Source organism: Acanthaster planci, linkage group LG12 (genome assembly GCF_054643075.1).
Source record: "Acanthaster planci isolate LZ-2023a linkage group LG12, COTS_SCS, whole genome shotgun sequence".
Lineage (NCBI taxonomy): Eukaryota > Metazoa > Echinodermata > Asteroidea > Valvatida > Acanthasteridae > Acanthaster > Acanthaster planci.
Genome location: NC_141788.1, coordinates 14237986 through 14263872, shown reverse-complemented (window position 1 = coordinate 14263872; position 25887 = coordinate 14237986). Strand labels below are relative to the sequence as shown.

General features: G+C 42.2%; 3 protein-coding genes across 6 annotated transcripts in view; 1 reads left to right on the top strand and 2 right to left on the bottom strand.

The window, feature by feature from the left end:
- Positions 1-525: 525 nt before the first annotated feature.
- LOC110987236 (uncharacterized) lies at positions 526-5387 on the bottom strand. Of its 2 annotated transcripts, none has more exons than XM_022249794.2 (2): positions 4338-5387; positions 526-2938 (listed from the first exon to the last, which is right to left on the bottom strand). In XM_022249794.2, exon 2 carries the CDS (start codon positions 2910-2912, stop codon positions 2034-2036), a length of 879 nt encoding a protein of 292 aa, XP_022105486.2. In that variant the 5' UTR covers positions 2913-2938; positions 4338-5387; the 3' UTR covers positions 526-2033. The 2 variants fall into 2 exon arrangements, with proteins under 2 accessions (XP_022105486.2, XP_022105485.2); XM_022249793.2 differs by having other exon boundaries at positions 4390-5387.
- A 142-nt stretch (positions 5388-5529) lies between these two features.
- LOC110987235 (lysosomal aspartic protease-like) lies at positions 5530-18192 on the bottom strand. Its single transcript, XM_022249791.2, has 9 exons — positions 17839-18192; positions 16474-16621; positions 14790-14913; positions 13051-13169; positions 12278-12477; positions 11492-11614; positions 10639-10783; positions 9335-9433; positions 5530-6782 (listed from the first exon to the last, which is right to left on the bottom strand). The coding sequence occupies exons 1-9, from the start codon at positions 17940-17942 to the stop codon at positions 6621-6623; spliced, it is 1224 nt and encodes a 407-aa protein (XP_022105483.2). The 5' UTR covers positions 17943-18192; the 3' UTR covers positions 5530-6620.
- A 6792-nt stretch (positions 18193-24984) lies between these two features.
- The window catches only part of LOC110987208 (uncharacterized), a 42365-nt gene continuing 41462 nt past the window's right edge, over positions 24985-25887 (top strand). Inside the window, exon 1 of one of the 3 annotated variants that reach the window (XM_022249737.2) lies at positions 24985-25286. The gene's annotated coding sequence lies outside the window, so the exon portion shown is untranslated. The remainder of the gene's footprint in view (positions 25287-25887) is intronic. The other 2 variants (XR_015427355.1, XM_022249735.2) reach the window with 2 other exon arrangements.

Genomic DNA, 25887 nt, shown 5'->3' with positions numbered 1-25887 from the left:
TAGACAAGGTCTAAGATGTCCGGGTGTCTAGACATGCTAATCCCCATAACATACGGGACAATGAACTCAAGGCCCAATTCCAATTCACGAGAGATTTTCGTTTGAAAGGCAAGAGGATTACAATCCCTCCGCCTGCGTAACGGATCTACATAGGGCGAACCTCGTCTCAAACATGAAAGCTGGTCCCTGGGGCAAAAGATAAGAGGGTATACACCGTGACGAATGTGCAGACGTCAGGGGCGTAAATCCTGGGGGTGGGGGTATATATCCCCCTACCATACCTATTAGATCACCCCACCCCCATTTTTTTGTGGTGAGCAACAAATTTAAAGCGGATTTTGAAGAATAAAATTATTCAGACTTTCCAACGACTAATTTATTCAATATCACTCAAAAAGGGAAAACGATGTTTTAAGAAGCCATAAATACATGCATAAATGTAACAGTATTACAGATGTACATGTACATCTACATCATGAACTTTGCCCCCTAAATACTGTCATATGGTGTTCTCCCCCCCCCCCCCGCTTTTCAAATTTACATGTCCGGGCAAGTCATCCCCCCACATATCTCCATCCCTCACTCCTCTAATTTCCGGCACAAATGTACTCCTCTGCTAGACTTTCTTTGGTGCGTTCCCGTGAAGTTTGGGAAAGACACGGAACTTGATGCCTGGGCTAGCTTATCCGATATAGGCATGCATCCAGGGCAGCACGATATAGGACAAAGGCGGACCCCAATAAACCCTAGGCCATTGTATCTACTGCACCCCCCCTCGAATATCTGCAAGGAATTCACATAATTGTGACAACACAAAAGAGCAGGGCCCCAGATCTTCCAAACACTACGCCTGCAGTATTTTTTCCATATTTTCCCCGCTTGGATTTCTTCCATCCCCCATACACCACAGCGAAAAAAGAGCGAAATTAAGAAGCACCATTCAGTCCACAGGATGAATACTGGGGATCACCATCGATCGATGCGCTAAAAGCATGACTCGCGGTATAGAGTAATTCGACCACCAGAATTAGAAGCCATTATTGCGGTGGCACAATGCTCTTGGACAGGTCGTACGCGCGCGTTACACGCCTCTTCGACAGTAGGGTGTCGTGATTTGCCAAATGCACGCGAGCGTCAAGTTAAAGAGTGTGAGTACGGTGCCACCGCAGATTAGTCTAAAAATGAAGTGCGTCAATACCAACTCCGGGCAACAAACACACCTTATTCATTTGCTTCGTTTGTTTAAATCCTTATTGTAATGAAATCCTTGGCAAATGCCATTCTAGAATATGCACTGCGTGTGATGTTTAACGTTTCAAACGCAGAATGCTTCAAAGGTAACAATTATTACACTGTATATAGCAACGAATTCTACAAAAGTATACTCACAGTGTGCAAAATAAACGAGAAAAAGGCTTCTGCTCATTGGCTGGAGTTACTTACGTCACATAAAAGTTTTTAAGTTAAACGACGTGATGACGTTTCTATCCGAACAGATTTTTTTTTCTGAGAGCAAAATTATAAATAAAAGACCCTATGTAATGAAAAATATAAGCATAAAAAGTACTACACTTTTAACATCCAAATCAAATACCCAAAGCATTTTGCTACTTAGAAACTAACAAATGTATTTTTAGTTTCGAATTAACCACATCGAGCCACGCAAAATCTTTAACTTTTGTGAAGAGGGTATAATGCATAATTATAATTTGACTACGTTTACAAGAAATCTTTCCAGTTAAAGTTTTGAAGGCGACTTCAGAAACTAACAAGAAGTTCCTTATTAATTGAAATAATTATTCTATTTAATACTTTATTATTCGAGAAATAATACTTTTATCCTGTACATAAGAAAAGCGCATATGTCTTTATTACTATATACATAACCACATTGAAAAGACTCCACAAGTATCCCTTGCATGTTTAAAGGCTTCTTCCAAAGAGTTGATTTTTTCTTTATCACTCAAACCTGTAACTTGACTGAGTTTCCCCATTCAAAACTAATTCAATATGATCCCCTTTTTAATTACTGTTTAGATCAAAGTGCTTGTGGTTGGCTGCTCAAGTTCAGCCTCATTGTCCAGTTCTTTGACATCTTCCAAACGGGTGTAAAGGTCTTGCCCTAATCGGTCGAGCCTACCCCAGTAATAAATCACCGGGTTGAGAGCGGCTGAGAAGCAGTAGAGCGAACCGCTAAACCAGTACGCGACGTCCAAGTTATGAGCAAAAAAATGACTGGGATCGACAAATGCGGTTACCCTGACCACGCTATATGGCATCCAGAAAATAAACGATGCCACTGGAATGATGACGAATGTGCCAAACAGCCAGCGGGTCTGGGTGATTCGAGTATCGCTCATCGATGTCTCGGGGGTGGTATCGGAAGCTTGAATGCTCTTCCTGATTTTATACAACAAGAGGCCATACAGGACAGTCAAGACCGACCAAGAGATGAACACAGTCAGGGGTCTCAGCAGTCCGTAGACCCATAATGTGACTTCTCCCGAGGACGTGGCGATCGGCAGGAGGTTCAGGAGAAGCGAGAAACACCAGATGAGCAAGCACAGGACGAGCAGGCGACGGCCCGTGAACACCGCGTCGTGGCGGGACGGCGACCCGAGAGTAAAGGCGAGAAAACGGTTGATGGCAATCGCCAAACTCGTCAGAACAGAGACCACGTAACCGGTCATGAAGAAAGAGTAGATGATGTGATATTCGGTCCAGGGAAACACCACAGAAAAGGTGGCGAAGAACAGGTCAGCCACGACCATGTTAAAGACGAGTCTGAAGTACTTCTGTCGCAGTTTAGTAGTCCATACTAATGCCGCTATCAACACCAGATTTGCAAGGACAGCCGAGGCAGAGCACACGGTCACGGCGTACTTCAATTTCAAGATGACGTTTTCACCCATACTGCGGCAGTGTAGTGGAGACCGAGCTAAAAGTAGAAAAAACATTGGTACGGAATAAGAGTCACTCTACGGCAAACGGGAAAGTTATCGCTTTCGCCTACATGGTTGATTCGAAACGAATCAAGTATCAACGTGCTTGGTGCTAAAATGCGCTGTTTTCGACCTCTCCTCCGGGTAGGACCATCGGCATGTGCTAGGGCCTTACCCGTGTTCGATGAATTAGCTTTATGAAAATCGGGGGTACTTTGTGAAGTCATTTCTGAAGAATTCAGTGCTAAGAAGAGGTTTTGTTTCTCTACAAACGATTTCACACTCTTTTTCTCTATCGGTAAAAAATATCAATCCACTGCTGCATTCAGAGAGACATTTTTACGCACTCATAGGTAATATTAAGTTTCTAGTCCTAAAACTTTACGAACAACGCATAAGCAAAGCATAAGGGCTTTGAAATAAAGATGGTTGAATCCCGCAAGCAAGTTCATACAAGGCGAAATCGGACATACTCATCACTCACAACTTTACTAAATGCATGGACTGGTTGAAAAACTGGTCATACACACTGAAGCCGCTTCCGCATTTGCTCTCTCCCATGTGTAGTGTTATTTTACGAAAGCTCTACAGCGCCAGGAAGTATATTTTTTCAAAAAGTGAAGTATACTTTTTCTTAGTTTCTTTTCATGAAGTACAATTTTTCCACCTTTTTTTTACGAGAAATACTGTTCAAAATTCGTTTGTATACGAGGTATTTATTCTCCAGTTCGGTCTTATAGGATCTATATTTAGAAAGTGTTTCTATTTTTAAAAAGAACTCATTTTTAAGAGACACTTTTTTCAAGTTCATTTTTATGAGATAATTTTTTTTGCAGTTAGTATGAGTAACTCTTTTGTGAGGAAACAAATTTTAACTTCAAAATGTGTATCTTATGATTAACTTGGAAAAACGGTCCCTCGTGAAAACGAACTTTAAAAATGTATCTCATAAAAACGAACTTGGAAGAATATATCTCATAAAAACGAAGTTGGCAAAAATGTATTTCGTGAAAACAAACTTTGAATAAAAAATTTCACCGTTTGAAAATATATATACAGTGTATTATATATTTGATGACACTACAGGGCTTTCATACGATTACGCGATCCCTTTCCCAGAGTTTCATGCGGCAGAAAGAGCAGTAACAGTTTCTCAAGGAATTTTGTGAAAAATTAAGTACTGTGTGTTTATATGCATGGAACGATTAATATGTATTGTGATTAATTTCGAGGCAAAATCTGTTACCAACCGAGGGTGTACGAGCCACTCGTAGAAAACGGCGCCAAGGTCGCTAAAAACAACAGAAAGGTCTATAGAGGTCAATAGTAAACACTCAGCCGCAATGAATCATCTGATCTCCGAAGTCTGTGCTATTATAAACTATTGTACACTACCTGCTTTTTACAATCATCTGCTTGCCCAGAAGGGTCTCAGGCTATCACATACCAATCTAGAAGGCAACTCGTCGTCATGCAGTACCACGACAGATCGAGCTACGGAAAGCCGGAAATTGTGCAGGTATAAAAGGCCCCATACATGTACTTCGGGTGCGACCATGCAGGGTGCGGTGTGGGTGGACGTAGAGGTACCGTCAATTTTTGCTCCCGGTATAGGACAGGCAGGAAGGAATACTGTCCACAATAACAACAAACTCAGCACAACACAAAAATTCTTCAGCCATCCAAGAGTTTTGCCACTGCGTGTCAACAATCGAGTCGTTCTGTTTTGGGCCCGAGAAAACGCTCTCGCTTGTACAGATTGATGCTTTTCAACAACGTCGCCATTCACGAATGAAAGCAATTCAGCCTTGCGTAACACATTCCCTTTCACCACATGTAGACTCTGTTCAAGTCGGATCCTGCGCTATTTATTCCGTAAAAGGTTGTTGGTCTGTTGATACATGTGCATGTACATTCATGGAGGCATATTTTCCTACTCCATAGTACTTCAGGCAGTCCATACCATGTGCCCTAATTCTAAAGAACCAGAATAACGTGCTTCGCTGTGTGCCAGTTATGTGCTACGAAAGCTTATTGCTGCCAAAGCGAACAAAATTATTTAATCTCGTTCACACGACATCGCCATCTCGTTAATTCTAATTATAACAATGTTGTTAAAACAGGACAAGTTGTTTAAACGAGATGACAAGTCGTTTAAAAGAGATAAAATATTTTTTGCGTTGGCAATAATACTCTTTTGTAATGCGCCAACACTCATAATCAGAAAAGTTTCACGTCTTTATGATATACAAAATGAATGAAAAAGCATGCATGAATCCCAGTTTTTGTCACATCATCACGTGATTTCAACTTCAATCACAGACCTTTTCTTCGCTCACAAGCACTGACGACTGGTTTGCACGGGCGGCCAATTTTGTTTACAGCAGGCATGTATGGTCGGGGACCATACTTGATCAAGGGCCAAAATATTAAGGAATTTGTTTTCATGTGTGAGGTCATGCTTCAAGAGCCAGTTCACTATGGCGAACCTAAAAGATTTGAGAAATAGAAATAGCCAGCATGCCTCTTTTCAAGATGGAGAAATAGCTTTTTTATCTATTAAATGACAGCTTTTCTGAGGTAAAGATTGGATCAAGGAAGACAGTGCTTTTAATGGAAATTCATATCTTAACTTTTTTCCAGCCAATAAATCTCAATAACAAAACATTCCACTTAATAGGTAAAAGCTATTTCAATGCCCAAATTCAGCAAATAAAAAAAATCAAACATCGCTTATTATTATTCCTGAACAACTACGTTAACCTGCTTTTCCTGTTTGTTTGGCTGCATATTATAAACACATGTGTTTCACAACTGAAGTTCTCTGAAAAAAACAAAAAAAACAAAAAATGCAACAAACAAAAGAAGATGCTACAAACTAGCAGGCCATGCAAAGTGCTCGCAAAATAATCGGTTCAATGTTTCTGATTGTAGAAACGCTTATTACAAATCAACAACAGGTAGAATTTATCATTAGTATTAGTATTTAGACTGACAGATTACCACGACGATGAACTTATTCACATCCTCGGAACATTCCGTTTCCGGGTGTCTTCATACCCTGCAGTGTTTGGCTTGCCTACAAAGAGACCAGGAACTGTGTATGTGCACTGCACGCACTTATTGTGGTTCTTCGGGTTATCAAGAGCATTCCATGCTAAGCATACGTTTTCGTTCTCACAAGAGAACCATTTATTTGAGGTGGTCCTCAGAGTCAAATTAAGGTATCATTTTACAGGGATTAAGAAATGAAAATGAAAAGTCCGGACATACTTCAAGAACAAAGACCCCTCCCCTTTTCCCCAACAAAATGGTTGACAAAGTACCAGCTTGTAATAATATTATGCGCTTGACCGGTCTTAAACCTAAATGATTCCATCATTACTGTTTACGTCCATCAACATTCTGTTTAATGCGGCTTGTGATAAATAGACTGTATAACAGAACCACCTTACATGTAGGTACATGTTTCACAATGTCCTGCTTAACACGTGGCTGTTAATTAAGTACTGTTTAAAAATGTAATTTAAGTCCAATAAACTGCACAGTAGTTGCCAAATTCTGCAGAGAGAGCTTCATAGTCACTGTTTCCTGAATTTGCCTGACATGATTTTCTGCTGTAGTTTGCAGCTTCTTGAATCAGTGGCTTCTCTCGGTGAAGTTGGGATCCGTCATTCCCTACACTGCTTCTGCAAAGCCGACGCGGTTGTTTCCAAAGTCAAATTCGGCATAGTAACGACCAAGGAACACGTCCCCTAGAATCCACAGGGGGCCAAAGGGGGGTGGTATGTCCATCGGGGTGAAGGCACTCAGACAAATGGTGGTTCCTGACACATTTTGCTGCAAGGGAGGAAACAGTAAAAAAAAAAAAATCCACAAGTAAGAAAGTTCTCAAATAGATTCAAGGCTTGGAAGATGTACTAAAAGCCGTGAACATTTAGAGAAAGTTTCACAGACGGTGTAAATGTTGAAGTATAAGTGTCTGGCAAACACATCTGTCACTTGTACACTGAGTTATAGATCAAAGCTTGATGGTACATTGAAATGATCCAATGTAGGAAACTGTGTATGATAACAGAACAGATAGAGCTAGTCACTGACAAACATATGCAAACTTCCTGACAAGATGTGGTTGAGCATAAAGGCAACATCACTGCATCCAAAAATAAAATATAACTGCACAGCAGTTGGTGTCGGCACATGGTCAATTTTTTTTAGACCTTGGCTTTGGGAGTTTCTGAACATTTTCGAACATTGAAAAGAAATGCGTTACTTTCTGGAATGGTTAATCGTGAATTGTCATGCCCACAATTTTGCCTTATATGCTGCAAGAAAATCCACGTTTTGGTAACTAAAACTGTGCAACTGCCAAAAGTTAAAACATTAGGAAAATGTTTTTCAAATTTGAAAGAATTGAGAGGTGGAGGTGTCTCAACCGCTAGACTGCCCAACCAACAGCAGCTATCCCGTTATATAATGACAACATCTATAAAAGCTCAAAATCTATTTGGTGTGTAACACACCCATACATGTATTGTGCAAATATTGATGCGTCTGAACTGTACGAAACTGATAGGCATCCTATCTTGGCTTCAATTATTTCAAACAGTGTAGTTGTTAACTTTATGGTACACCATCGGATTTCCCCAAAACCTTTAGCCAACGAAGCTGAGATGTAACTTTATGGTACACCCTAAACCTTTCCCCCGAACCTGTGACCAGTGTAGCTGAGATGCAACTTTATGGTACACCCTAAACCTTTCTACCGAACCTGTGACCAGTGTAGCTGAGATGTAACTTTATGGTACACCCTAAACCTTTCCCCTGAACCTGTGGCCAGTGTTGCTGAGATGCAACTTTATGGTACACCCTAAACCTTTCCCCCGAACCTGTGGCCAGTGTTGCTGAGATGCAACTTTATGGTACACCCTAAACCTTTCCCCCGAACCTGTGGCCAGTGTAGCTGAGATTTCTGTTGAAGCTATGCATTTAAAGCATGGCTTTTTGTGACAATATGCATCTAGACATTGCTCAGAGACTTTTGTGAACAGGAAGTCAACAGGTGAATACATCATCCACCCATCTTGAAGCACCATTTCACTGGCAAAGAAGAAAGAGGTTGGCAGCCAGGAGTTGTTTCACCTGGGCACCTGGTGTAGACATGGTGACCGTACATGGGTTGGGTGTGGTTTATTTACGCAAAGAAACAGGGTTTGTATAAATACTGAGAAGCCCTGGAACACTGCCAGAAACAGCAACCTTAAAAGTAACAATAAGGATAAACGCCACACAAAGGAACAAATTCTAATGACTGGAAGAAGATCACATGGGCCCTTGAATCCTAAAAAGTTGAGGAGGGGAGAAATGTTTTTCGCTGCATTCACGACAGCAGATCCTCCAAACTTGATAGCACCAGGAAGTTCCCATCTGTAGCAGAGTGTGGCATCATTTCCTAGCATTTCCCAAAGCAACAATGCTAAACTACCCTTCCACCTGCACACCAAACCCACTACAAGATGCAACATGGGCGGGCGTTTTTACATAGCAATGGTGGTTCTGAGACGGGAGCTCATTACCTGTATGCACAGTTTCATCAAGTTTAACACGGACCAAGCGTGACCAATCCCTGCTTGAACGTACTGGTCTTCCCGTGTGTACTGGGCGGGCACACGAGCCCGACTGAAAAAAGACCCAACAGCCTCTCTCTTCTTTGCTGTTCAGGGTGTAGAGTAAACTCCGGCTAAGTCGGCACTCTCGGGACTCAAGAAATTATGACGACTTGCGCGAATGCCGACTTGTGCTGTAAGTCATCATTTTGCTGACTTACACGTACATGTGTATTGCCTATGTACATTATGATTCCTTGCACTAATTCAATGGCTTTGATTTACCCTGGTTTATTTCTACCTCTGTGGTCGATCCTCTTTGGTGGAAAAGGGACCAAGAAAAACATGCTAACTAATACGAAATGACGACTTATAAATGCCGACTTACAAATGAAATTTTCAATGGAAATGCATTACAGACGATTGGGACTTTTGTCAAAAGGCCGACTTAGTCGATACGACGAATTACGCAATGCCAACTTAGTCGGAGTTTACTGCACTTCAAATCATGGTAGATACAGCAGGGAAGATGATTCTGTATTTTGACTGTCTTTCATTTTTTGGATAGTCTGTGACACCTTCTGTGAAGAACCAGCGCTGTGGTTTAGTCTATCACAAGTCCAGTTACAAGTCCCCCCACGAGACCACTCAGCAAGTAACGGGGCGAACAGTGACAACAAAATGATTGTTGTCACAACTCATTCAAACAGCTTGTGACCTGACTTAGGACAGAATGACTTGTGATGGAGATGACTTTAATAACAGTCTGGATGGCTGAGAATTTACCTTCACCACATACTCCTTCCAGGAGAGGGGTAGCTTGGTCTGGGAAATGGTGTAGACCACATCAGGAAGCTTGGAGACTGTGGCACAGTCAAACACATACTGTGAAAAGAAAAGAACAATTGGCAACATTTGATCTGTGAGTTTTTCTGGCTCGCCAAAGCTCCACTCAGTGTGAGAAATGCTTCATACGGCAGTGTTATCTTGGGAAGAAATTCAGGGAGAGAAATTTCACATTCTGCAGGAAGAGAAACAAATGAATATAGAACTTCAATTTCTATATTTTAAGAACTACAGAGGAAAACAAACAGCAGAACATGACAGATAATTCCATTTAAGCCACCAACTTCGAATCCGTAAGCCCAAGCAATTTCTGTATATTTGTAACAAGTGACAACACCCAACATGTCAAGATGCCGGAGGAGACTGTGTGTGTGACACTAATTGACCAAAAACACGGCACAAAATGGCATCTAAAACTCAGGATATTTTCATATGGAATGCCTTGTAAAGTGGTTCTACTATTAAAAAATGGTACATCAGTCTGATGCATTTCATTGAAAGTCAGGTATTTTATTAACAGGGTTTCATTTCTTAGTCAATGGAAGAACATGGGGAAAGTACTCTAAGGGGACACGTGGCCAAGTTGTTAGGGTTTGTGGCCTCCATTCATAGGGTTGGAGGTTCGAATCCAGCTGCTGGCAGTATGTTGTGGCCCTTGGCAAGCCAATTCACCCCTGCTTGCCTCTCTCCACCCAGGATTATTAAATAGGTACCAGCATTAGCTAGGAAAGCAACCTCCGATGGACTTGCATCCCATCCAGGAGGAATAAAAGTATTCTCAGTCGTTTTGCACCAAGGAAACTGGAGATAACACCGGCCCGATGAGCCAAATTGGACCAGTGCAGTCCTGTTGGTGGCACACAAGCTAGAGGGATACTGCTGTACGACTCGCATGCCTACTTTGACCACTTGACACGGTCAAGTTGAACATACTCCAACTCTGATGACATGCATGTTTGTGTCAGTTGATAATGTGTTTTCAATGTGTTTGTACATCATCTGGGACTGCTCGGTAATGCCGCCTGCATCTCTTTACATTGGTACGGAAACTAGGCTTCACTTGAAAACCAACAGGACTGCACTGGGCAAAAAACGACCACCTACAGCCAAAGCACATAGTTACCGCCTTTTCCCAAAAAGTGTGCTCAATTCGAGTGAGGTTGTTACATCCTTAATTTGCATTGTAACTGCCGCGATCCATTTGCAGGTGCAAGCCAAAACTTGAAGGCATCATTGGCACTTACCGCGCCGAATTCTGGAAGGAATTCAGCCCCCAGGGCGTTGTTGAGGGCAGTACAGTCATCAGTTGGACACGTGACCAGTGACGTACCCGTATCAGCAATGGCCTCGCACCCAGCTTTGCACACAGACTGGCCACTGACTGTAACCCTGTGTATTGGCATGCCAAAACGTTTTTATCAAGACACGTCCTTTGGGAATTTAAAGAACTCATCGGGACGCCAACTAGCCAACATTAAACCTTGTTTGGTTTTCCAAGCAAAGGCCATTCATAAAATGATACAGCCTCTACTTTACCTTATCACATTGTAAAGCACAGAACTCCATCTCTTAGTCATTCCTTCCCAGAACAAATTACAACTTTAAAATATCAACCTTGAAGGGGAGAACAGTAATCTTTTTATACAAACACTCCTTGTATTTATAAAAGTCTGTTTTGTTCCATCAAGATTCAGAAGTGCACCCTCATTCACTTTCTTTCTGAAAAACATTTATGTCTTTGACTTTCACATTCATTCACATCTAAAATTCAAAGCAGCGCTCACAGTGCCACGAATCTTCTGGGGTGGAAAAAAAAAACAAAATAAGCACATGTCCTGTATTGAAAGAGTCATGAATTGTTTTGCAAAATTCTTTCAGTTAGTCAGGCAGGCACATCGAGACTTACTCCATATAAAATCACTGTGATGTGAGCTTTTCCAACTTTGCGAATTCTTGCTGGATGCGAGATTGAGAAATGGCAGTAGAATGTCGTCTGGCCGGGCACCACCCCCTAAGTACTTGTACCTCACACACACGCACACCCACGTCGACATTCTCTCAAAGGGTATCTGGCACTGGCTATGATAAACGGCTTACCCATCCACAGCAAACTGCCAATAGCCTTGCATGGTGACGCTAGCGTAGGTGAAGCTCCCGCGGTAGTAACGAGGGTCAGACCCTCCCAGAATGAGCTCTCCGCCTTTGCTGTCATTGGTGTTTCTATATGTCAGAGAAGAGTCAATTCGTCAGTTATGTCCCTCCTTTGCACAGCGGGACTGAGTTACATGCATGTGAAAAGTATCTATGATTCAATCAATCACAGTCAACTGAGAAGCAAAACTCAAATTATGAACATCTGTAAAAGCTTAACAAGAAAATGTAACAGATTGAAAACTTACACTATGACATTCACTTGTGGTGAGATCAGTGTCGAGTTAAGTGTACAGTTTATGGACCGTGTTTTCTTTCATAATTCATATGTCAAATTCCAGATTCATCATTGCAAATTTGTCTTAATTCGTTGAAGTCTACTCGCTTTTAGGCCTTCTCAGAACTGAAGGCCTACATCTTCCTACCTGTTCAGATCCCCCTTGTCTAACACAGACCTTTTCAAATTTGACATACACACGAGGACATGTATCATACATACTCATAACTGTGAAACTTCGATGTCACAACAAAAAGTGACAAGATTTCTATTGTTTTGTAGTTTCCATGGTCACAAATATCAGTCCTCACATTGCGCTTCTGATGAGACAAGCTACAACTTTTGCCTGTGTTCACAAATTCTTTGACACTTTACTAGAATGATTGAATTTCAGGAATCTAGCACAGCAATGTCCACAAGACAGTTTGCAGAACAGTTTTTGAAAGTTTCATCACCTGTCCAGATAAAAGGAAAACACAGGCTTGTCCACCAATCCCTGCAGCACCATGGAGTTGAAGACAGGCAGGACCCCGTCGGCAGCTATGGTGGGATACCCCATTCCCAGGATGCCATCAAAGTCCACATCTAGAAAAACATCACCCGGCTCCGAGGTTGCTTCACCGAACGTCTGGTTCACTACCTTGACAGTCTGCACCTGTCGGTGGAAAAACAACGTGAACAGTGCCATGTACATTTTACAAACCGTGCTACTGTACTTCTGGAATTTGGAGAATACTCGTAATCAGCACACTTGATGCATATTCATTATTGAGAGCTGAATTTCATTGGTCCATTTCTCATCGTGTGCCAGTTGCTGTTTTGACGTTACATTGTAACCAGGCCTGCAAGCAAGGATAAGCACACAAGTCAAATACACTCAAATACTGAACTGTTCAGTGAATTGCTGTGCGGGTGAAGTGTGCATGCGTAAGCATCGCCCAAGCTCCGCTTCATGCTCACTGCACATGACCAGATGATGGCATACGCACATGCTGTCTTTCCCTTACTCCCGACATTGTAATGTCATTCTTGTATTTGACCAGACATCTTCTGTACATCACAACCGTTTCACGTCAGCAATTTGACAGCAAAAATTGGCTATGGGGGAGTGGCTATTTCGAAGGCCTTACGGATGCTAGCATGTTTCAGTTCCCAGCGTGGATACTCCCCACATGATGAAGAGTGTAAAATGCATGCGATTGGAGGTACATTCAATCTTATGCCTTACGTCCACGATGTCTTTACTCAGGAAGCCCTTCATGCTGCCAGTGCCATAGCGAATTTCCAGATCGGTACCATTGGGATGGTACGTGCTGGATTTGGAATGGTCATACCGGTGGTGCCTCTCTAAAAACAGACAAAGGAAAGTGTACCCAGGTGAGTAAACTGAGGAGGTACAGATGGAAGTGATCTACATTTAAATATGGGAAGTTTTCTCAATGCGCATCTTGAAAACTCAAGTGCCTTGAGCAGCAGCACCCCCTCATTGGCTGAAAAGAGCCATGTTGGTGGGGAAGTGTTCATTTTGTTAATAGCGACGAAACCATAACGCGAACATTTCATAGTTGTTTGTCAACCGGCGAATGCAGTCCCCACCACAGGAGCCTCCACTGTTAGGATGACTGCACCCTCTCCAGGAATGCAGGGTGGGGCCAATGAGTATAAATATTGTACCGATGACTCTCGAGAGTCAGCATTTATAACATTTGGCTTTATTTTCAAATTTGGTGGAATTTTGAAATTTATTTGTCCTTTTTTTTAAAGAGCCATCTGCACATTGTTATGTGAGTGAAGAAGTAATCAATAACTTGTTTGGCCAGACTAAGTCAGAACTAAGGACCACACTGAAACAACGGGACTGTACTGAAAGTCTCACTCTTGTAAAAACAGATACATCCAACAGGAGGGAAAAATCTCAGGGTGGGATCTGGTTGCAGAGTCTGAATAAAAAGGTAGGACTTCAGGAGGCAAGGCCAATTTTCATGGGTGTTTGGATTAAGCACATCCAAGCAAGTTTTTTCCTTATTAAAAAGAACAAAAACCGATGCACCATTAACTATGGATGAATATTAACCACTACCTGCCGGGGACTCCGAAATCGGAGCCGTATGATTTATATGTGTGGCCGGGGTCTCCGAACTCGGACAAAGGAAACAGGGCCCTGTAACAAAAGACCGTACTCCGAACAAAAGACAAGGCTGCTGGGCATTACCGGCATTTTTCACTCTCAAAAGTGGTGATAATCCAGCGTTATTTTGCAACCGTATACCAGGGTTTGGGGTATTTACAGCAAGCGGATTACCACCGGGGACAAAAGCTCTCCACCACCGCAGCGATGAGCCACACAGCACCATTGCATGCTAATCTGGCCTCTATTGAAAAGAGGTCAGCAGTGCACTGAGCCAGGTTCGTGAACAAAAGACAGTTGTATAACACCGCACAATCTGGGCTCTGTTTACAAGGCTGCAGGCCTGGCTGAAATATTCGGGCGTCAATGAAGGTCACCTGTCAACTTAGAGTAGTGCCTGAAGATTACTCCGTGTGGCTATAAACGACTGTTAAATGGAATGATGAATTGTTGAAGGATTTAGAAAACGGAAAAAATGATAGTCATGCCGGCCCAGCATCCTCAACGTTGAAAAATGCCCCGGCACGAAGTGGTTAACCCTCACATCGTGCCTCTGTGAAAGAACATAAACAAGAAACTTTGGCTTTTTGGAGTGGATGGTCCCCCCCCAGAGAATACCAAAGAAGAATTGGTGGAGGTACAAGCTTTAAATCCCCTTTCAGTCAACGTTTTTTCATTTTTCCTTTGCATCTGTGTGATGATACACCCAGCCAGTTCCGCTGTGCCTCAGTTGAATCATATTCAATTTCTGGACCCATTATATTTCTTTAAGACATTTCCATCAAACCCTTATTCGTGAACTTCTCACAAAAACGAGGATTTCAACAGAGCCAACTTACGGCATGCTTTGTCGGTGAGCGGGCACTGGGACGACGGGACCCAGAGGTTGGAGGAGCCAGTGTCGAAGATGACGAGAAACGTCTGGGACGGTGTTCCGATATTGATGGGACCATAATACTCTGCCTGTCAAATGTAACCAAAAGAAAATCGAGGAACACATTACGTGCAGTGAACTGTACACATAGGTTTTCCTGGTGTGCTCTGAAAGCCATACTGATCTTTCAGTTTTGTTCAAATTAAGGTTTCTGTTCCCGTTATTACATTCAGTTTCCCTTACAGTCTTGCCATTTTCCAGTTTGTTTTAGTCATTCCATATTTACAAGTATTCAAGATGACTTGGCTACAAGTGCGTGTATTAGATTTCTACCGCCCTCTTCCAGTAGATGAAAATCAGATGAACATTCATCACAGCACTCAGACTCCAGGAGCATGTTTTAATTTACCTCTGGGTTTCAATTTATACATGTATGTAGTCACACTACATCTTACTCCTGATGATAATAACACATGGCATGAACATTATAAACCGGAACTGTAAGTCATTGCAAAGTTATTCTTCAGTTTCTAGTTTTAAAAATGAAGTAACATAGTTGAACGATAGAGGAATTTAAACTGAAATCCCCATTCATAAATTCCCAACAGGTGATTAATAAATGGGAATGTGCTTGCCCTTTTGAACACTAGTTGAAGATTGGCTCAAGGAATGGATGCCAATAATGCCCCTCTCCTTCCGCTAGGGCAATGTTTCCATCCATTCTCCCAGGCCTTGATGTTAAGCAATTTTTTAACAAGCCCACCGGGCAAGTTCAAATGGGACTCCAGACTGGGCTGACGTACTGTCATTTTATTAATTTTTAAACTAGCCTACAGGAATTTTCACTTCTCCACGGGACATGTTTCAGCAAAACTACATGTGACTTCGACTGTTTTTTGCTTTTTTTTTTGCAACTCCGCTATTTAAAGCATTTAGGGTGAAGTCCTCCTTTCAAGTTTAAACTTAAAAAGCGACGGATTCAAAACTGTTACAAAAGATAATCAACGACATGTACAGTCACTTTTACAAGTTTTTTCATTCATCTTTAAACACATGACAAATGTCAGGGAAATACATGTATTTCTTTACTAGCCCACCGGGCAAGTTAAAGAATGCATTACTCGCCCGCAGCAGTTTTTACTAGAATTTGTACATGTACACTGGTCTCGTGCTGAGGTCGCGACCTGTATTCTCCTGATCAGGTTTTAAACAAGTGTTGAAGAGCAGCCAAGCACATACTCATCCCCTCATAAAAAGGACACTCACCTGGGGAAGGGTCAAAAGCCCCAAATTAATTTGTTCAAAAACAGTCAAGTACCAATAATCCATGACATGCACCCTGACCAAGTACATTGTTTACTGGTATGTGTTATTTGATGTTGATACCAATAGATAAGCCATCTCTGCCCTGCTGTGTACTTATCTCTGGCTAACACATTTATTAAATATATACATGTAGAGTATCAGACTTAGATCTCAAACACAGACATAAAAAAAACCCAGAATTTGTTCAGGCAACTGCAAGGCTGTATAAACCTATGAGTAGTTTCTTGTATGGAACTCTGGAAGAAAGGACAGCGGGCAAGGAAAATGCAAATATTTTGGGGCAAGATAGGAATTTGTTATTCTTTACTCGGCCTGATACTCACATCAAAGTAGTTGTGCAAAGGTTCCGGGACAGGGCCACTGCTTTTAAAGACCTTGTTGTACTTTGATTGGTGATCTTGGTAGTACACGGGGAGTCTTCCCGATTCTGCCAGCCGCTTGCGGATACTTTTGAAATGAGTCAACTTCACTCTGCAACCATCAAATAAAAAACCTCTCTGGCAAACAGTTACAATATTGTTATGCTCATAAATCAAGCACAACAGCATTTTTTTGACAATCCATATACATGGTTGCCCTTTTCCAAAATATTGTTACAGAGCCCACCTGTCTTCTATTGCATTGGCAAGAATTTCACATTTTCACAAAAAATAAAGTCAGTGAGAAACAAAGAAGTCTACAAAGGCTGCAAAGGTAAAATTGGACTGACAGACATCTTGAAAGAAATTTGAAACATTGTGACTAAGAAAAATTGAGTTCCTTTAAATTATGTTGGAGTGCTGACTGATTATTCCCTCATGGAGAAATTTTGGGGCTTCAAAGACATTGGCTACAGACATTTTGAAATTTATGCACTTATTTGTAGAGCAAAGAAACAAGATGCAATGAATTAGGAATGATGTTACCTCAGAATGCAATGTGCAAGAACAGATATGCAAATAAAATACAAATCATCTTTTATCATAATAGTATGGGCAGCCATTCTTGCACTCGCAGCGTTAACTTGGCATACTGCGCAACGCAAACAACAGCAGCTTGTGCATGGGCGCGCACGGCATTGTGAGATTGGACTTCCGCCCACAACTCATTTGGGAACTTCAAGATAGGCACCCCTTCGTTTACACATTTCCCGAGGTTTGATTGCCAGTGTGAATCAACAGTGCATATTCCCGAGAAATGGTGTCCCCGGGAGTTACCAAGTGGGTTAGTGTGAACGGTTGCTTGGGTTTTGGGGGGTTCCCAGGGATTTCCCAGGGATTGGCTCCGCAGTGTGAAAAGGCCTATAGTTGGGACAGATTGGTAATGTTGTTAGGTAGTTTGGACAATGCTGTAGTTGGGGCATAACATTAACAACTTGTATTAAGTAGGGCCTACAATATCTGAAGGGAGTCATGCACGGAGAAATATTCAAACTGTACACCTCAACTTTATTTACAAACAAAACATTACACAAACAGTGCCTCCCATCAAAATCAGCATTTCTCCATTTAGGATTCCATATTATTTCAGAATAAATATTTGCATGTACAATGATACCCCACGGGCGGGCGTCGGACCTAGTTCTGGGGGGTAGTACAGTGACTAACTGTTAATAAAGACCCGTAAGTGGATGTGTTTGCCATATGGGATCGGGCAAGTCGGGACACTGAATTCTTCGAAAACAAACTACACCCGAAGGTTATTTCTACCTTATCAGTGCGCATTCCGTCACGACAGCAAGGCACGCTAGGAGGGAAAAGTAGCGGACGAATGTGATGATGTCGATCCGTGAAAACAGCCTCATTTTCGGCATGGAGGTGGAAATGTTTTCGGTAAGCTGTGTCTTCCGTGGCCAGCTCGTGGTACCAACTTCACAAGACTTCAACTCTTCCACAGACTCACTGAATTCAATGGGAAATACGACCTTATTTTCTAAAGGAAGAATGGTTTCGCTGAGATGGAGCAAAATTATACGCACACCAATCACGCTCCAACTTCCGACTGAGTGTGCGACCTGGCCTTTGAGCTGAGTTAGTGCTGGTGATCTAGTCGAGTATGCTACTCACGTGTTTCTGACTGAACCACATCGTCCACGTGACAGTAGTACGGAAGCCGGAGAGTGCCAACGAATGGGCGCGGACGCACAGTCCATTGTTATCTTGTCGACTGTGCAATGTGTTCATTTTGGGACAACAAAAGTGCTCCAAGCGAGGGCTGCTTTACAACTAACCTCATGAAGCCTAGCTCAGTGAATATAAGATATTCTGAAAAAATTCTGGAGGGTGCAGACCACTAATTCAAGTGAGAATTTCTGACCAGCTCATTAGCATTAAAAGTGCCCCCCACAGTATTTTTTGAAAAAGGAGATTGTTCGGCCCCCAATATGGTGAGATTGTGTAAATCGTTGGGAGGATCAACTCCTGGGTCTTTGAGCTTTCATATGAGGGCAGAAGGGCTGAAAACTACGGTTGAAAAATGGTCCTAAGTGCCCGAGAAAGTTGAGGGTTGCCACTTGAAAAATGGCTGCAATCAGACTTCGGAAAAATCACTTTTTGGGGGGTGATTTTGTTTTGTGGGAATAATTAAAAATGTAATTGGTTAACCCACAAAAAATTGAAAAGAAATTGAAAAATAAGTGACCAGACAAGAATTTCATTTGTGTTTCAGAAATCTCAGGGATGTTGGCGTGCATGCTGTTGGGCCCTGAACGGTGCTGATTTTACACTGTTTTCTTGAATCAGTGGACTGGACCCTGGAATCTCCATTTCAAAAGTTGCTGAGTCGTGTTGCGCACGAACCAACGAATTATGGCATCTACGCGTGCGTGTACATCCTGTCAACGCTGGTACATCCTTTAACAAATGTGCATGTTCAGTATTTCAAAATGGCAAGGTTATTTTGGATCACGGTACACGCATGAGTCTGGGGTCACGCTGATCTGATTCGTAATCGTGCCCTCCCTTCGTTCTGAACCACGCCCTCATAGAGTTAATTATTAAGCGGAATATGGAACTGGAAGTTAAAGCTCAACTTTAGTGTTCCGTCATCTTGTAATCAGGTGCACTTGTATGACGAAGTTACTAACGAACTGGATTGGTCAGACCTTGCGGGCGCGACCGAATGACCCTGAACGCTATCCGGTTCGTAAGTGTGACGTCTCTTCAGTTTAAACCACGCCCACTGCACATGAACTGCACATAAAGTTATATGCATCCTGAATGCCTTGGCGAGTACACTGAAGCGTTCGATTACCCACATTTCGAGGCTTCCCTTGCGTGTAACACTGGTGTATTCAGGGAAGCTAATTGAACGGACCCATTGATCGAAGTTTACATGGAACCACGAAATCGGAAGTTAACGTGCAACTTCAGCGATCGCCCAATGGGAGCCTGCAAATCGTGGCGCGCCCGCCTTTGTGACGAAGTCACTTACTAATAGAATATCGGCAACTTGAATATAATATCAGTGCTCTGAAAATCACGTATTTCAGAATACTGATTTGATATTATATTCTTGTCGATATTCTGATCACGGTGCTGTGCAGCCCTTCCACATTTCACTCACGAACAGGATTCATTTTGGGTATGCGCTACCGAACTGGCTGAATAAAAACCAATAAAAATGTGGACTCTTCCTGACGTCATTGCTTCACTTTTCAGAAATAATTCATAATTATGCACAAATGGCCTCGGCAGCACCAAGTGTGAGCGGGCCATTGAAATGGTACAGGGGTGCGACTTTGATGATTATTTTCTCTCATGTTTTCTGGCTTGGTTCAGTTTTTTCTTCAGAAAATTCCATTAAATCGTTTTCACTATTAGTTTCTGATCAAGGCGGAATTGTTAGTGCTTTGTACAAAGACTCTATAATCGTGATTTTTCCTCTGCGCACGAGATCGCCGTTTCTTAGTGTGCGTACGTGCATAATTATGAGTTTATCAGTGAAAAGGTCTACTGTCTCTCACAAACGGGTAGTTTGCACAGACGTCCATGGGAAGTTGAAATTGGATCAAAACGCGAGAAAATGCAACTTTTTCGAAAGGTAAGGCCGTGTCCGAAACGGGCTTCCATGCAGAGCTACAGCTAGGCCTATTGTCTGCGCGTATCCACGTACTTTCAATGGAGTGAAGACCTAGACCTAGCTCTAGGGGTGCATTCTACCAAATGGTTGTATTTCTGCGCGCGAGCTCATTAATATTTTGTGATCCCCCGGGGTTTTTACAACAAGACATACCACAATCAGGAGGCATCATAGAAGTATTTCTATAAATTCCGAATTTGGGACTGATAGTTTCCAGTTCGGAATATTTCTTTCACAAAAAGCCCCAAATTCCAGGCCTTTTTTGGATAGAGGAGGGCGGCTACATTCAGAAATGAGCGCTATTACTGCTGTTATGGTGCTATCTTCCTTGAAAGGCGAATAAAGAAGGATTTTCGTAGATAACCCCCATGAAATTGAAACGAAAAGTGATCTTCTGGCCATAATCTTGAATTTCCAGTAAAACAAACGGAGGCCAACCTCTTCACGAGAGTCAACAGGCGGCGCTATTTTTTTTTCTATTTTGCACTGTTTTCTTCGGGCTCGTATTTGGTGTAGTGGTGTATCCTAGACAACGGATTTGGATGCAGCCTAAGTTATGCACTGAACATTGGCAGGTCGTCTCTTATGAATATTGGGCCCTCTACTGGTACCATCGTTGCGCTATTCGGCTGAGCTCGCCAGCGCATGTCGCCTCAGTGCATGGTGCACCGGTCAAAAACAGTAAAACCAGTCTTGGGGCAAGACTACGGAAGCGTATACAGGACATGACTGAAAACATTTCTGCCTTCTATTTCGCCCCGGGCGGATTACTATTTCGCCCGGGCGGATTACTTATTTCGGATTGCTTATAGTGTGCCAAGAGTTTGCTTTTCGGGGGGGGAGCCACAGATTGGAGTTGGGGAAAGGGCCAAATGATTTTTTTCTGCAAATGGCAGTGCTTTATTCTTTGGTTTGTCCCCCGTCCCCAAAATAAGGTTAGGGCGTTTTCCACCCACTAAACATTTTTCCCTCTAGCCTCACATTTCATTTTCCACGCTTTGGGTCTTCTAGCCTTTTTGAGTAATTCATTAAAGTCATTTTCACCTATTATTTGAGAATCAGACCTGCTGTTATTGCGTAGTGTTCATTTTCCCGAAGCAGCCAAAAGCCTACACTTTTTCCACGCGCACACGTTGTTAGGACACGCTGGCAAGTGCGTGGCCCCAAACTTCAAATGGCCATAGCAGCATCTTCAATTGAACTGAGAATGTACTGATCTATTGATTATTTGAGTATGATTGTCTTTACATGCATACAGAGTTTCATTAAACTCGCGTATGGGATGGCCGAGATCGGGGGGGGGGGGGCAGAATCCGTCCCCTTGGCTGTAAATGGTCCCCCATACTTCTGACTTTTTAGGGTTAAGAGTGAAGTATGCATGAATTTCTTTTAAAAATTACAAGGAAAAAGAACGGCTTCAAAACATCGTTATAAAATGGTTGGGGGAGGGGGGAATCTGTTCCCGTGCCCTTCCCCGCTTGGACACTGAATACACTGCACTTTATCTAATAGGGAAAAGGGGTTTCCAGGAGGGTACATAGCACTAGACTACGAACCGATCCTGAACGTCAGGGGGGATGCAGTTGCTCCCACCACTGTAAACTATCAAGGAAAACGGCCGAAAAGGGGGAAAAGGACAAGAACAAAGGAGAAAACAGGAAAAAATAGCTTTGGTTTTTTAAAGTTAGGTATAGTGCTTTTTATTCCCTTTAATCTACTTTTTGTCATATCTTTCGTATTTTGTTATTATTATTTTTATGTTATTCTTTGGGGAAAGCAGGTGCCCCCCTTGCGACGCACATTTACCCATGCGTTACGATGCCAAGTCAGTCTCGATTTGAAACTTTCTGTCACGAGTAAGTTCCCCTTTTTAGGAGAAACAATATGTACGTAGCTCGTTCCGATGCGTCAAAGACTATATCCGAGTAATAGATTCGTTCCGCCAGGGCCGCCCAAAATAATGCTAATTTTACTCAGAAGAAATCGACACATACACGTAGAAGGAAACCAAAACATTAAACAAAGTGGGTTGATTTGATTTGGGATAGCCCCAAACATGTTTCCTTCCCTGGGGACTCCACAAACTAAACAAGTTCTTTACAAACGAACAAAAAACAAAAGCACCAATTTACATTTAATTGCCATTTAAGTTACCAATTACTGCATTAAAGTATTAAAAAAGATCCTGAAAGTCTAGAAATTTGATTCATATAAATTAAGTGAAGTGAAATTAAGTCCCTTTGAATATAAGTACCATCAATTTAAGGTGATTTATATCCTTATAAACAATTAGCTTTATTTTATGAAACTGCCTCTCCTCTGCAGATAAAAGTGTCTGTGATATAAGGTGATAAACTAGCCTAAGTGAAACTCTCTCCATTTCTCCAAAAAGAGAATTAGATGCAAGGAAAAAGCTGTTTTTATAATCAAATAAAAAAAATGTAACTTTTTCAGGGGAACGGCAAGACTCTGAGCCAGCGCCGATCAGAGTAGAGAACTGATGCGCTTTTGTTCAGGCTTTATGGCTAAAATGTTTTATAGATTCATAAGGGTTATTTTCAATCGGTTCTATTGACATTCCCATTAACTTAATCTGCAGGGGTAAATGTAATTAATTAGGAGAATATCTCTGTCTTTGCTAAATGAAGGAGTGAGAGCGCACTTCATGAGTCACTTTGCATCTTCGACATAATGGCGCGCAAAAGTGTCGGAACCGTCTATCTGAGTCAACCCCCCCCCAAAAGGAAATCATCCTTCATTCTGACACACAAATCTACGCCACTCCCCAGGTGGTTTACTATTTTGCCCGGGCGAAATAGTAATCCGCCCGGGAGAAAAGGTAATCCGCCCGGGCGAAATAGTAATCCGCCCGGGCGAAATAGCAGGCCCATTTTTTTCAGTCATGTCCTATATACGCTTCCGTACAAGACGGAACCGTAACATGAAAATAGCTAGTTATAGGGTCCAGTCCACTAATTCAAGCCCCATTGAAAACAGTGTAAAATCAGCACCGTTCAGGGCCCAATAGCATGCACGCCAACATCCCTGAGATTTCTGAAACACAAATGAAATTCTTGTCTGGTCACTTATCTTTCAATTTCTTTTCAATTTTTTGTGGGTTAACCAATTACATTTTTAATTATTCCCACAAAACAAAATCACCCCCCAAAAAGTGATTTTTCCGAAGTCTGATTGCAGCCATTTTTCAAGTGGCAACCCTTGAACTTTGTCGGGCACTTAAGACCATTTTTCAACCGTAGTTTTCAGCCCTTCTGCCCTCATATGAAAGCTCAAAGACCCAGGAGTTGATCCTGGCGATTTACACAATCTCACCATTTTGGGGGCAAAACAATCTCCTTTTTCAAAAGATACTGTGGAAGGGGGGACTTTTAATGCTAATGAGCTTGTCAGAAATTCTCAATTGAATTAGTGGTCTGCACCCTTATACTAATGTCAATATACGCTGTCAGGTTTGTAGCCAAGAGAAAAACTTGATATGAGCAACGCGACGATGTCGATTTCGCCAAAATCGGTTGCTGTACACATCGCCCCAAATGAAGAGGGCATGACTACATGTAATCACTACTGGGGGGGGGGGTTATTCTGTATTGTGTATATTACAAAATCAATTTTGAGAGATGACCCAAATCAAATATTTTACAACAATAAAATACTGATTTTAATACGCAATGGACCAAGAAACATCCCTGAATAACTATTGGATGAATTCGCTTATTTACGCAGCTAGCACTGTGCCATTCATTGACTTTCAATGCATAAACTGAACATGTAGAGCCTTCTTTTGGAACGTACGTGCCTTTGCCCAAACTGTGGTTTGCCGTAAGTACAAAACGGATAAATAGTTCCCAAAGTATTAAAAAATCTGGCACAAATACTACATCCATTAATGCTGAATACTTATACCAAATATTAATTGTAAAGGCAGTATTTGTTGCAAAAACGGAACGTTTTACAAACTTTGGCCATCCATACAAAAGAATGGTTGACAGGCAAAAGAAAATTCTATTGCGCCGTTACGCTGGAGCAAGGACTGCGTAATCTATTTGTCAGGTCGTTAAGTAAGTCAAAATTCGGCCACAGATGATCACAGGATAAAACGCAACTAAGAGTCCAATAACTTGTCATCAAGTCCAGAGAACACCACGCTGAGATAAAGAAGTCCTTCCTTAGTGGTTCAGGTAATGGCCACGTGCGCGTCCATGCATGCTCATACAAGGTGCACCCTTGCATTTAGGTCAGAAATATGTCCGCCGAGCTCATTAATAAAAGTTATGCACTCAATTATTCTATATTAGAGGGTCCTGAGAGCCATGGAAGTGGGGAATTGAAGAAATATGGCATTGAACCTCTGGGTCGGACTTGAGGCTTCCAATTCTGAGCAATTTGGACACAGTCGGGTCCGAAAGTGGCACTATTAATTCTGGCCATTTTGCAGAGGGATGCACTTTCAGAATGGCTACATTCCCAGGCAGTGAGATTTCCTTCGTTTTAGAGGTGGTCTGCTTTTTCTCAAAAAGTCATTGGCCAACCCACTAAAAATTGAAAAGAAAATGAAAGAGGACATGTGGAACATCATTTTTCTATGCAGCCTGAACACATGTGAGAGTTGTGAGTATTTTTTAAAAATATTTGTTTAGTATGGGGATTTATCACTGCTGTCTATGGGAATTTATTTGTAGGGGTGCACCCTACAGCGTCGGGGACTATTTTGGCCAACGGCTGGAAGTAAATGACGCCCTCGATCACCTATGTCACCGAGTCCCGGCTGAAGTCAACTACGAACTAGAAACTCGCTTGACGATCATGATGGCCGGGCCGGCGCCGACTGCAGTCACCTGATTCGGACACGGCCAAAGCTTGTTTCTAGAGAGCCAATCAGAAAGCTCGATACACCCGTTGTCTGTGGTGACCACCAGTGAGAGTGTCATTGCACCTGTCGTCCCCATGTGGTTGACAAGTGGAAAGGTGTGTGTCCAGGCCAGTATAGACTGCATCATAGAGCAAGCAACTGCACGAACATTAGGCTTTCTGGACGAAAACACTGCCGTCGGAAAACGTAAGGATCATTTATTACAAATTACAGTCGGATGTTATGAACGAAACGCGGACTGTGACGTTACCAACATTCTTACGAAGCACCTTAGCACTGTCCCCTCCTTCCTCCATGATTGTGCTAAGTCATGCAGTGCGCGTAGCGTGGTGTATTATGATAAGCCATGCACTCGATCGCTGTACATGTACTTGTTCGTGTGCATTATTCATGTATTCGGCCCAAGTGAACTCCCTTACCGCACTATACTGGTTACTACGTAAAGACCGGTGTCCAACCTGGGTTGTTATGCATGGATAAGTGAAAACAAATTTTGTTGAATACAATATTGTAGATCAGTATAGATTGTGCCAGTATTAGCTGTAGTCCACAGTGCTCAGTGGGAGTGGAGAAGTATTTAAAAATTTGACCATTTTTAATGTACGCTGAAGTGAAGGACACCTTCTTTGTACATGTACCTCAGTTTTGCTGGTTGCGATTTTTCATAAAAGTAAGGATTGCCAAGTTATGAATGTAGATTTTTAGATTCATGAAATTTTTAAATCAGTAACTCTGATATCCTGTTTGGTATCATAGCTTACAGAAATATAGTGGGTCCAGAACGTAC

Excerpts from the sequence above, each read along its gene's own strand:
- LOC110987236 (XM_022249794.2), bottom strand. The coding sequence starts at position 2,912 with ATGGGTGAAAACGTCATCTTGAAATTGAAGTACGCCGTGACCGTGTGC.
- LOC110987235 (XM_022249791.2), bottom strand. The coding sequence starts at position 17,942 with ATGCCGAAAATGAGGCTGTTTTCACGGATCGACATCATCACATTCGTC. Across the intron at positions 11,615-12,277 it reads TTTTCCTTTTATCTGGACAG|AAACACCAATGACAGCAAAG; the intron begins GTGATGAAACTT and ends TCTGACATATAG. Across the intron at positions 9,434-10,638 it reads TCCTTCCAGAATTCGGCGCG|TATGTGTTTGACTGTGCCAC; the intron begins GTAAGTGCCAAT and ends TTCTTTTCACAG.